General features: G+C 42.4%; 1 protein-coding gene across 3 annotated transcripts in view; it reads left to right on the forward strand.

Moving 5' to 3' along the window:
* LOC118387437 (ceramide transfer protein-like) overlaps positions 1-13,272 on the forward strand; it is a 51,488-nt gene extending 38,216 nt beyond the window's left edge. For all 3 annotated transcript variants that reach the window (XM_035775785.1, XM_035775786.1, XM_035775787.1), the window contains 8 exons: positions 203-289; positions 420-512; positions 1,027-1,122; positions 3,780-3,912; positions 8,393-8,463; positions 8,637-8,765; positions 9,063-9,192; positions 10,717-13,272. In XM_035775785.1, coding sequence (XP_035631678.1) covers positions 203-289; positions 420-512; positions 1,027-1,122; positions 3,780-3,912; positions 8,393-8,463; positions 8,637-8,765; positions 9,063-9,192; positions 10,717-10,844 — 867 coding nt within the window. In that variant the 3' untranslated portion in view covers positions 10,845-13,272. The remainder of the gene's footprint in view (positions 1-202; positions 290-419; positions 513-1,026; positions 1,123-3,779; positions 3,913-8,392; positions 8,464-8,636; positions 8,766-9,062; positions 9,193-10,716) is intronic.
* The last annotated feature ends 177 nt before the right edge of the window (positions 13,273-13,449 follow it).

Consider the following 13,449-nt stretch of genomic DNA (forward strand, 5'->3'; position numbering starts at 1 on the left):
CTCTCTGTGTCTCTGTGTCTCTGTCTCTCTGTCTCTCTCTGTCTCTGTCTCTCTCTGTCTCTGTCTCTCTCTGTCTCTGTCTCTCTCTGTCTCTGTCTCTCTCTGTCTCTGTCTCTCTCTGTCTCTGTCTCTGTCTCTCTCTCTCTCTTTCTGTCCTCTCTCTGTCTCTCTCTGTCTCTATCTCCTCTCTCGCTCTCTCCAGGAGGGGCCTAACAGCCTGATCAATGAGGATGAGTTTTTTGATGCAGTTGAAGCAGCTCTTGACAGACAAGACAAGATAGAGGAACAGGTACCAGAGCAAGGGCAAAACCCCTCGGCCTCAATTGGTATAGAATACATCTCATTCTATAATAATAATGATACATCTTCGTATGACATTGAGTACATATGTTTGATCCTGGCCCCGTGTGTGTGTCTAGTCTCACACTGAGAAGTGGAGGATACAGAGGTCCAGTCCAGTTCCCCCAGGAGATGTCTACTCCACCATGGGATCACACAGATTTGCCGACAAGGTTATTCACCTCTTTTAGTCCTGAGCACCTTACTTTACCTAACACCATCATTCTCTCCCTTTCATTCGTCCTCTCCCCCTTTTTCTTTGCCTCTCTTTCTCTCTACTCTAATTATCTCTACTCTAATTAATTATCCGTCCGTCCGTCCGTCCGTCCGGTCACGAAGTCCACAGATTCAGGTCTGAGGTAACTGCTCTGTGGCAGAGTGTAGTGCCCCCCACAGGACTGACTGAATCACTACACTTTCATCCCACAGGCATCTGTCTCTTTCAGCATGAGGCTAGCTTCCAGCATGATGTTGGCTGCCCCTCTGACAATGCTATGTTGCTGTTGAGATAATACTGTATTGTCTGTTAGCACACAGATTTACTGGCCTCTGCATGTCATAGCGACTACCTCACAATACAAGCGTTGGCTTGTCTTTCCTGTATCACTTTTATATTTATCGGTGAACATTTATGTCTCTGACCTTTAACCCTGTCTGTCCCTTCCTCTTCCTGGTTGACTGTGATAGGTGGAGGAGATGGTGAAGAATCACATGACCTACTCGCTGCAGGATATGGGCGGAGACGCCAACTGGCAGCTGGTGGTGGAGGAGGGGGAGATGAAGGTAGGAGAGAGGGGGAGAGCGAGAGGAGAGAGGTGATGATTATATTGTCACTGTCAGTCTTGTTATACAAATGTAATAAAAAATTGAAAAATATATATTTTTTTATTTTAGCTTTATTTAACTAGGCAAGTCAGTTAAGAACAAATTCTTATTTTCAATGACAGCCTAGGAACAGTGGGTTAACTGCCTGTTCAGGGGCAGAACGACAGATTTGTACCTTGTCAGCTCAGGGGTTTGAACTTGAAACCTTCCAAATCAAATTTTATTTGTCACATACACATGGTTAGCAGATGTTAATGCGAGTGTAGCGAAATGCTTGTGCTTCTAGTTCCGACAATGCAGTAATAACCAACAAGTAATCTAACAATTCCAAAACTACTGTCTTATACACAGTGTAAGAGGATAAAGAATATGTACATAAGGATATATGAATGAGTGATGGTACAGAGCAGCATAGGCAAGATACAGTGGATGGTATCGAGTACAGTATATACAGTGCCTTGCGAAAGTATTCGGCCCCCTTGAACTTTGCGACCTTTTGCCACATTTCAGGCTTCAAACATAAAGATCTAAAACTGTATTTTTTTGTGAAGAATCAACAACAAGTGGGACACAATCATGAAGTGGAACGACATTTATTGGATATTTCAGACTTTTTTAACAAATCAAAAACTGAAAAATTGGGCGTGCAAAATTATTCAGCCCCTTTACTTTCAGTGCAGTAAACTCTCTCCAGAAGTTCAGTGAGGATCTCTGAATGATCCAATGTTGACCTAAATGACTAATGATGATAAATACAATCCACCTGTGTGTAATCAAGTCTCCGTATAAATGCACCTGCACTGTGATAGTCTCAGAGGTCTGTTAAAAGCGCAGAGAGCATCATGAAGAACAAGGAACACACCAGGCAGGTCCGAGATACTGTTGTGAAGAAGTTTAAAGCCGGATTTGGATACAAAAAGATTTCCCAAGCTTTAAACATCCCAAGGAGCACTGTGCAAGCGATAATATTGAAATGGAAGGAGTATCAGACCACTGCAAATCTACCAAGACCTGGCTGTCCCTCTAAACTTTCAGCTCATACAAGGAGAAAACTGATCAGAGATGCAGCCAAGAGGCCCATGATCACTCTGGATGAACTGCAGAGATCTACAGCTGAGGTGGGAGACTCTGTCCATAGGACAACAATCTGGCCTTTATGGAAGAGTGGCAAGAAGAAAGCCATTTCTTAAAGATATCCATAAAAAGTGTTGTTTAAAGTTTGCCACAAGCCACACCAAACATGTGGAAGAAGGTGCTCTGGTCAGATGAAACCAAAATTGAACTTTTTGGCAACAATGCAAAACGTTATGTTTGGCGTAAAAACAACACAGCTCATCACCCTGAACACACCATCCCCACTGTCAAACATGGTGGTGGCAGCATCATGGTTTGGGCCTGCTTTTCTTCAGCAGGGACAGGGAAGATGGTTAAAATTGATGGGAAGATGGATGGAGCCAAATACAGGACCATTCTGGAAGAAAACCTGATGGAGTCTGCAAAAGACCTGAGACTGGGACGGAGATTTGTCTTCCAACAAGACAATGATCCAAAACATAAAGCAAAATCTACAATGGAATGGTTCAAAAATAAACATATCCAGGTGTTAGAATGGCCAAGTCAAAGTCCAGACCTGAATCCAATCGAGAATCTGTGGAAAGAACTGAAAACTGCTGTTCACAAATGCTCTCCATCCAACCTCACTGAGCTCTAGCTGTTTTGCAAGGAGGAATGGGAAAAAATGTCAGTCTCTCGATGTGCAAAACTGATAGAGACATACCCTAAGCGACTTACAGCTGTAATCGCAACAAAGGGTGGCGCTACAAAGTATTAACTTAAGGGGGCTGAATAATTTTGCATGCCCAATTTTTCCGTTTTTGATTTGTTAAAAAAGTTTGAAATATCCAATAAATGTCGTTCCACTTCATGATTGTGTCCCACTTGTTGTTGATTCTTCACAAAAAATACAGTTTTATATCTTTATGTTTGAAGCCTGAAATGTGGCAAAAGGTCGCAAAGTTCAAGGGGGCCGAATACTTTCGCAAGGCACTGTACATATGAGATGAGTATGTAAACAAAGTGGCATAGTTAAAGTGGCTAGTGATACATGTATTACATAAGGATGCAGTCGATGATATAGAGTACAGTATATGCATATGAGATGAATAATGTAGGGTAAGTAACATTATATAAGGTAGCATTGTTTAAAGTGGCTAGTGATATATTTACATCATTTCCCATCAATTCCCATTATTAAAGTGGCTGGAGTTGAGTCAGTGTCAGTGTGTTGGCAGCAGCCACTCAATGTTATTGGTGGCTGTTTAACAGTCTGATGGCCTTGAGATAGAAGCTGTTTTTCAGTCTCTCGGTCCCAGCTTTGATGCACCTGTACTGACCTCGCCTTCTGGATGATAGTGGGGTGAACAGGCAGTGGCTCGGGTGGTTGATGTCCTTGATGATCTTTATGGCCTTCCTGTAACATCGGGTGGTGTACTAGTCCAATGCTCTAACCACTAGGCTACATGAATAACACATATGCACCCATCATCTAAGCAAACTGGAGCAGTTTGAGTACCACACCTGTTTCTACATCTTCCGTCTGTATGTGTGTTGTGAAGGTGTACAGGAGAGAGGTAGAGGAGAACGGTATTGTCCTGGACCCCCTGAAGGCCACTCACTCCGTAAAGGGAGTGACCGGACATGAGGTGTGCCACTATTTCTGGGACACAGATGTACGCAACGACTGGGAAAGTAAGTTTCATCTGAACAGTAGTTCATATATCTGGCACTACAGTTTTCTTTTTTTCTTCAATGTAAAACAGAGCATCGCAGAAACAAACAAAAAACCTGTTGCCATAAGGTAAGTACAGTACAATATATGAAAGCAATTATGACAAGACTTTTTACCATGTCTTTCTTTAACTTAATGAATCAGGTCAGCCTGGTTTGTGAAAGCTATCCATTTCTCCCAGTTTCTTTTAAAAAACTGTTTTTGAATTGTTAAGGCATATGTAAATCTTTCCATAGCAAACATTTATTGACTTCTACTTTACAATTCTTCAAACTTTGGGTGTTCTACTTTTTACCAACTCCTGGTAATGACTTTTGTACTAGTGGCAAGTCAAACATAAATCAAGTATCTATCACTGTTAGTCACAACTCCTGGTAATGACTTTTGTAGGTACATTACAGGTTCTAGGGAGTCTTTTATTACAGAACATACATTCTCCCAGAACACTGTTAATTTGTTACAGTCCCAAAAGATGTGTGGTTGGCATCTACATGGCCACACAGACACCAGCATGGTTGTTGTTTACCTAGCGGGTGCTTTTTGATTCTAGGTGTGATAGATTTTTCCAACAAAACTCCCGCCATGTTCTTACGTTTGTAGAAGTATGTTGTGTTTTGCATATATTGTCCCAATCTTCCTCTGAAATATCAGTCTTTAATTCCTTCTCCTATTTTGCTTTAATATAAAAGGTTGATTCTTTTCTAGAAGCAATCAGGTCATGACAGAGTGAAGAAATTGTCTTGGATGTTCCTTGTTTAAAATAGAAAGGATATTTTTTCCAAACAATTTGAGGGAGTGACTACTAACCGGAAGGTTGCAAGTTCAAATCCCCGAGCTGACAAGGTACAAATCTGTCATTCTGCCCCTGAACAGGCAGTTAGCCCACTGTTCCTAGGCCGCCATTGAAAATAAGAATTTGTAAAATTAATTTTAATTAACTCTAAAATTAAATTTAGAGTTATTAATGTAACTTTAGTTGTTCTACAAACGTTGGGCTATATGTTTAGATTTGTAATACATTGTACGGCTGCATGATGACTCTAATGATGATTTGAAAAAGGTATCTTGAAAGGCATGAGTTCTGCTTTGTTTTTTTACGCAGGCTATACACACCATATCAGTCACTCATTCACAATTTGACAAGCACTTGATAATGCCTAAAATGTCCTGCCGGCATCCCCTTTGTGTAGCCGTAAATAAATTCTTTAGGTCCTAATTTACGGATTTCATATGACTAGGAATACAGATATGCATCTGTTGGTCACAGATACCTTTAAAAATATATATATATTTTTTTAAGTGGGGTCGTGGATTAGAAAACCAGTCAGTATCTGGTGTGACCACCATTTTACTCATGCAGCACGACACATCTCTTTCTCAGAGTTGATAAGCCTGTTGATTGTGGCCTGTGGAATATTGTCCCACTCCTCAATGGCTGTGTGAAATTGCTGGATTTTGGCAGGAACTGTAACACGCTGTCGTACACGTAGATCCAGAGCATCCCAAACATGCTCAATGGGTGACATGTAGGCCATGGAAGAACTGGGACATTTTCAGCTTCCAGGAATTGTGTACAGATCCTTGTGACATAAGGCTGTGCATTATCACACTGAAACATGAGATGATGGCAGTGAATGAATGGCACGACTACAGGCCTCAGGATCTCATCACTGTATCTCTGTGCATTCAAATTGCCATCGATAAAATGCAATTGTTTTCGTTGTCTGTCGCTTATGCCTGCCCATACCATAACCCCATCGCCAACAATGGGGCACTCTGTTCACAACGTTGGCATCAGCAAGCCGCTTGCCCACACGACGCCATACACTCTGTCATTCATCTGTTAAGAGAACACTTCTCCAGCGTGCCAGTGGCCATCAAAGGTCAACATTTGGCCACTGAAGTTGGTTACAATGCCGAACTACAGTCAGGTCAAGACCGTGGTGAGGATGACGAGCACTCAGATGAGCTTCGCAGAGACGCGCTGACAAAACTACACATTTGGACTTTTATTGTCCCCCAGCAGAAGGTGCACCTGTGTAATGATCCTTGATAGTAATTTGTCCCAGAGTTTGAACTGTTTTGGGGGGACCTCTACTGGTAGAGAGGGGAATAAATACAGCAGTCTATGGACTATTCATTTTCACTGCCTTTATTCTAGAGCTAAAATCTAAGGGAAGAAGTGACCATCTCTCTATATCTTCATTAATATTTTGGATAGTTGGCTTATTTGTTATAGCTTTGTAATGTATTTTGTTAGGTTTACCCCTATACATTGCCGTGAAAACGTATTTACTCCATTTCTAATTTTCTCTATTTTTGCATATGTTTGATACTGAATTATCAGATCTTCAACCAAAACCTAATATTAGATTAACGGAACCTGAGTTTACAAATAAAACAAAAGTATACTTATTGAATTTATTTAACAAAGTTATTCAACACCCAATTCCCTGTGTGAGAAAGTAATTGCCCCCTTCCATTCTAACTGCTTGTGCCACCTTTTAGCTGTTGATCAGTCTCTCACTTCGCTGAGGAGGAAAGTTGGCTGACTCTTGCATGCAGAACTGCTTTAACTCAGCGACATTTGTGGATTTTCAGGCATAAACTGACACACGATTTCAATTGGGATTAGGGACTTTGACTAGGCCATTCCAAAACTTAAAATGAGTTGTTTCTTTGAGCTATTTTCATGTAGACTTGATTGTGTGCTTTGGATCATTGTCTTGCTGCATGACCCAGCTGCACTTCAGCTCACAGACGGATGGCCTGACATTCTGTAGAATTCTCTGATTCAGAGACCCCGCTGCACTTCAGCTCACAGACGGATGGCCTGACATTCTGTAGAATTCTCTGATTCAGAGACCCCGCTGTACTTCAGCTCACAGACGGATGGCCTGACATTCTGTAGAATTCTCTGATTCAGAGACCCCGCTGTACTTCAGCTCACAGACGGATGGCCTGACATTCTGTAGAATTCTCTGATTCAGAGACCCCGCTGTACTTCAGCTCACAGACGGATGGCCTGACATTCTGTAGAATTCTCTGATTCAGAGACCCCGCTGTACTTCAGCTCACAGACGGATGGCCTGACATTCTGTAGAATTCTCTGATTCAGAGACCCCGCTGCACTTCAGCTCACAGACGGATGGCCTGACATTGGTCCTTCTGTAGCTCAGTTGGTAGAGCATGGCGTTTGTAACGCCAGGGTAGTGGGTTCGATCCCCGGGACCACCCATACGTAGAATGTATGCACACATGACTGTAAGTCGCTTTGGATAAAAGCGTCTGCTAAATGGCATATATTATTATTATATTATATATTACATTCTGTAGAATTCTCTGATTCAGAGACCTCGCTGCACTTCAGCTCCCAGACGGATGGCCTGACATTCTGTAGAATTCTCTGATTCAGAGACCCCGCTGCACTTCAGCTCACAGACGGATGGCCTGACATTCTGTAGAATTCTCTGATTCAGAGACCTCGCTGCACTTCAGCTCCCAGACGGATGGCCTGACATTGATTCAGAGACCTCGCTGCACTTCAGCTCACAGACGGATGGCCTGACATTCTGTAGAATTCTCTGATTCAGAGACCTCGCTGCACTTCAGCTCCCAGACGGATGGCCTGACATTGATTCAGAGACCTCGCTGCACTTCAGCTCCCAGACGGATGGCCTGACATTGATTCAGAGACCTCGCTGCACTTCAGCTCACAGACGGATGGCCTGACATTCTGTAGAATTCTCTGATTCAGAGACCTCGCTGCACTTCAGCTCCCAGACGGATGGCCTGACATTCTGTAGAATTCTCTGATTCAGAGACCCCGCTGCACTTCAGCTCACAGACGGATGGCCTGACATTCTGTAGAATTCTCTGATTCAGAGACCCCGCTGCACTTCAGCTCCCAGACTGATGGCCTGACATTCTGTAGAATTCTCTGATTCAGAGCAGAATTCATGCTTTCTTCTATTATATTTCCTGTGATTGGGTTTAATTAGAGTAGATTTTGTGTTTTGTATAATTTCGTTTGTATCCTGAATTGTAACCATATCCTTCCAACGTATTTGTTAGTTTTGGGAGGCAAGTGTTAAAAACTAGCACGTCCTCGGCATACAAGGTGATTTTCATGCTATTTTCCTCAGATGGTAATACCTTGTAGTTCCTAATGTTACCTTATCGTTTGGGCTAGGGGCTCATTATGGGGAGGTGCACCATCCCTGGACTGCATTGTAAAGTCATTTTATTTGTCAGATCACTTAAATTCTAACAACAGGATCTTGATAAATGGTTTTAAAACACTGAATTGCATCTGGCACTTCAGTTTAATACTGTCATTTTCTGCAATGTTGCCAATCTCTGTAGTAAGGTCTCAATGTTCAATAATTGAGGGATTTATTTGATATGTTCTTATTCTGGTCTCTCTTTACTTTAATTCAGCTACTATTGAGAACTTCAACGTTGTGGAGACGTTATCGGAAAATGCTGTTATCGTCTATCAGACACACAAGGTAAGAGAGAATGAGTAAAACACAGATGCCAAGGTTTCAAACCCAGACGCCTTTGGCGTTTTTCAAATGTGTTCCACTGAACATCCCATCACAATAAAGGCACTTTAAAGAGTGCCTTTTAAGTGTGTTTACCTAATGACTGAAAGTCAAATCTACGTGTGTGTGTGTTGCAGAGGGTGTGGCCTGCCTCTCAGAGAGATGTGCTCTACTTGTCTGCCATGAGGAAGATCCTGGCTAACAACGAGAACAACCCTGACACCTGGCTGGTCTGCAACTTCTCTGTGGACCACGACAACGCCATGGTCAGTATAACCCCCCTACCCCTGGCGACCCAGACACCTGGCTGGTCCGCAACTTCTCTGTGGACCACGACTACGCCATGGTCAATCTCAGTTTAGTCTTTTTGAGATGGGCTCTTCCAGGAATTCCTGATTCCCCAGACTGACCTTAATCTATTTTTTTGGGGGGGGGGGGGTCTGTTACAATAACACCCAGGTTCGTCAAGGTAGAGACTAAACATACATACAAATATTTATCTTGTATTTTCTTTGGTCAATGCTTGTGAATTGATGATCTTTCATGTCATTGTCCCCCCTCAGCCCACCAACAGGTGTGTCCGTGCCAAAATCAACATTGCCATGATCTGCCAGACGCTGGTAAGCCCACCAGAGGGCGACAGAGAGATCAGCAGAGACAACATCACCTGTAAAATCACCTACGTCGCCAACGGTGAGCTCACCTCCTAAATCACTCTGATAGCCACGACAGATGACCTGCTAGAACAGACAAATAAGCAGTATTACAATAGCCATGTAAACTCAGCAAAAAAAGAAACGTCCCTTTTTCAGGACCCTGTCTTTCAAAGATAATTTGTAAAAATCCAAATAACTTCACAAATCTTAATTGTAAAGGGTTTAAACACTGTTTCCCATGCATGTTCAAGGAGGCATGAGGACTGCAGATGTGGCCAGGGCAATAAATTGCAATGTCCGTACTGTGAGACGCCTAAAACAGCGTTACAGGGAGACAGGATGGACAGCTGATTGTCCTCGCAGTGGCAGACCTACGTGTAACAACACCTACATGGGATCGGTACATCACACATGCGGGACAGGTACAGGATGGCAACAACAACTGCCTGAGTTACACCAGGAACCTACAATCCCTCCATCAGTGCTCAGACTGTCCGCAATAGGCTGAGAGAGGTTGGACTGAGGGCTTGTAGGCCTGTTGTAAGGCAGATACTCACCAGACATCACCAGCAACAACGTCGCCTATGGGCACAAACCCACCGTCGCTGGACCAGACAGGGCTGGCAAAAAGTGCTCTTCACTGACAAGTCGCGGTTTTGTCTCACCAGGGGTGATGGTTGGATTTGTGTTTATCGTCAAATGAATGAGTGTTACACCGAGGCCTGTACTTTGGAGCGGGATCGATTTGGAGGTTCCGTCATGGTCTGGGGCGGTGTGTCACAGCATCATCGGACTGAGCTTGTTGTCATAAAAAGCCATCTCAGCGCTGTCCGTTACAGGGAAGACATCCTCCTCCCTCATGTGGTATGCTTCCTGCAGGTCCTTCCTTACATGACCCTCCAACATGACAATGCCACCAGCCATACTGCTCGTTCTGTGCGTGGTTTCCTGCAAGACCGGAATGTCAGTGTTTTGTCGTGGCCAGTGAAGAGCCCGGATCTCAATCCCATTGAGCACGTCTGGAACTTGTTGGATCGGAGGGCTAGGGCCATTCTCCCCAGAAATGTCCGGGAACTTGCAGGTGCCTTGGTGGAAGAGTGGGGTAACATCTCACAGCAAGAACTGGCAAATCTGCTGCAGTCCATGAGGAGGAGATGCACTGCAGTACTTTTAATGCAGCTGGTGGCCACACGAGATAGTGACTGTTACTTTTGATTTTTACCCCCCCTTTGTTCAGGGACACATTATTCCATTTCTGTTAGTCACATGTCTGTGGATCTTGTTCAGTTTATGTCTCAGTTGTTGAATCTTGTAATGTTCATACAAATATTTACACGTTACGTTTTGCTGAAAATAAACACAGTTGACAGTGAGAGGACGTTTGTTTTTTTGCTGAGTTTATATACAGTACCAATAACTATGTATTCTTCAATTAGGGTTTGTGATATTTGAAGCAGGGCCAATATCATTAGACTATATGTTGTATATGAATCTACAGGTGTTGTGAATGAACCTGTTCTTTGTGATATCCTGTGTAACATGTATTTCCTTTTCATCTAAGTGAACCCGGGAGGCTGGGCTCCTGCCTCAGTTCTGAGGGCCGTGGCCAAGAGGGAGTACCCCAAGTTCCTCAAACGTTTCACTGGCTACGTCCAGGAGAAAACATCAGTGAAACCTATTCTCTTCTGAGGTTCACAGGACTCACTACACCACTGTCCACACAAGACTGTTCTGAACATAGCATACCATGACAACCCGAACATAGCTAGCCCTCATGCTTGGTCTCTAGCTCGGTCTCCAGCTAGCTTCAATGTAAGCCCTCATGCTAGGTTCAATGCTAGTTTCCCATTCTACACCTCATGCTAGTTCTTTATACTAGCTCTCAAGCTAGTTTTTATGCTAGCTCCCACATTAGCTAGCATGCTAATGCAGAAAGACCTGTGAGAATAGCCTAAATGTAAAAAATAAAACAAATCCCATTTCTGGCAGAGATATAATATATAAATGTATGCGTTAAGAAATTTATAAGAAAGCAATTTAAGACATAAAGAAAAAACATGGCTCTATTTTAGTCCTGCTTTTTGTAGTCGTCCTTTTTTAAGAAATGGAGTGTTCCTATTTTGTGTTGATTTAGCCTTTTATAATAATCAGTGGTGTCACAGCTTACTCTCATGCTGCTAATTTTTCAAGTACAACAAAACAATTTAGCCTCCATTTTTCCCCCAGAATGAATGTTGTGTTTGTAAAAATGAAATAAAAAGTGTAGAGGGCTGTCATTGAACTATGACCCCTATGACATAAGACTTGACCTTTTGGCCTTTGTCTCCCTGGTGAAAACACCACTTTGCTGGTGCTGATGGAGGGACGAGACTAAAAGTTTATATTGTTTTCAAATGTTGAAAATGTATTTGTTTTTTTATTTTGGTGGTTGTACTTGAGTCAATAGCTAGGTTTCCAGCCAATTGGGGATAGATTTTCATGCGAATATTCAGAAATCTGCATAAAGAATGAGAATTTTCCCACCAGTGGTGTTTCCACCAAACTGACTTGTTGGTGATAAAAATCAGTGTGTGATGACACAGTGCACTTTTTCACTTAAGTTTTCATGTACTGAATAAAAATCCCATGTCCTTCCATTGCTGTTGCCATAAATAGCAAATGTGCCTACTCTTGTCTTGGCACGTGCGCTCTAGCCAACAACTCGCAGATACAATGCTGGTAGGCTAGTCTACATTATATTATTATGGATTAGAGTGAGAATATTTATATTTGTCAAGCATTGATCATCATGTCACCGGAATAAGATCCTCTATTTATTGGAAAGGAGCATCAAGCTCATCACCTTGCACTTTCATTACCCTGTAAAATTCATAATTTAGCCTAATAAACGGCATGGTTTTCCGAGTCGTAGTGGGAGTTCCACACACCATCTCATTGTGTGACTCATTATGGTTATATCAATATTTGTGCATAAAAGCATTTCCACCATTTCACTCGTAATTAATTTTAGACACAAAGATCCCAAAATGTTGAACGAACAAATTACCTGTTGGCATTTATACCAAGTTAGTTTCTAGCACAGCTGTCGTGATTTTTTTTTCCAAATACAAAATAACTTCGCATGAAAACTGGTTGGAAACGTGGTTAGTGATGACATGATGTAGCAGCACAATTTAGCGTTGGGGTTTTAGATATCTTGATTATAACTGTATATAATGTCAGCAACCATTTCTGCTTCAGAACTGTCATTTTTTAAATGCCTGCAGATGCTTTTTGTGACTGAATCGACTCCATATGCCTTAGACTGGGGAGATAACCCAGTATGTTTTGGGATGGGGTAGGTGAGAGGGTGCTGATAGACCGTACACCCATATGAAATCACTAGAGAAGTGCCTAGGCCCGAGTTCCAATACCTGATTATCCTCTTCTCCCTTCATTGAAATAATCAAACCTGATATGACTGAATGGAAACCTGAAACTTGACTTCACTTATCCAATAGGGCTGATGTTCGGTCAGTCATTACTTCTAGAAAGGGAGGAAGGAAGCAGGCCCTTTCAAGGTATTTAGACAGCTCCTATGTTTCAGAGGACAGAAGCTTTGTCTCCTGCTGGGCACTTCAGTGAAACAATGACTGTCTCCACTGAGTGAAAACCGAAGTCTTTCATTTCAGATACCTATTTGAAACTAAAGGGTTTGGGGGTTAATGTCAAATTCATATACCTCTTAATTGTGATATTGCAATCAGCAGAAATTGATTTTCACATAAAATATCCTTGGAGGATGTGAACTGTATGCTGGCTTTCATTCCCCAACTGGATCAAGTGATTTTTACTTTGTACGTTCACCAATGTGCAAAGTCATCCAATAAGTCTGGTTTCCCAGACTCCGATTGAGCCCACTTCTGGACTAAAAATGCCTGTTCTACATTCATTTGTCCTGGAATAGGCACAATGTGGGTCTGAGAAACTGCCCCAATATCTCTGAATTAAGTTGCACTGAATGTAAATAAAAGTAGTCATGCAAAATCTCTTGGGATTGATTTAAACCCATACTGTGAAAATGCGGCACTTCTTTAGCTCTGTTTGGAAAGAAAAATAAAATTCAAATTTTTCTCCAGTTCGGTGTGCTTTGAATCCTAGTTTCCCCTCCCCCTTCTCTCACCATCTACAAACTCAATGTCAGTATAATTACACAAAGCCAATGAGTCTTGGTATTTAGGTTGTGACAAACCAGTTGACATATGGCTTGTTGGAATGAACCTACGGAAGGGTTTCCCAAGCGGTGCACATTGTT

The sequence above is a fragment of the Oncorhynchus keta genome, chromosome 9 (assembly GCF_023373465.1).
Source record: "Oncorhynchus keta strain PuntledgeMale-10-30-2019 chromosome 9, Oket_V2, whole genome shotgun sequence".
Classification (NCBI taxonomy): domain Eukaryota; kingdom Metazoa; phylum Chordata; class Actinopteri; order Salmoniformes; family Salmonidae; genus Oncorhynchus; species Oncorhynchus keta.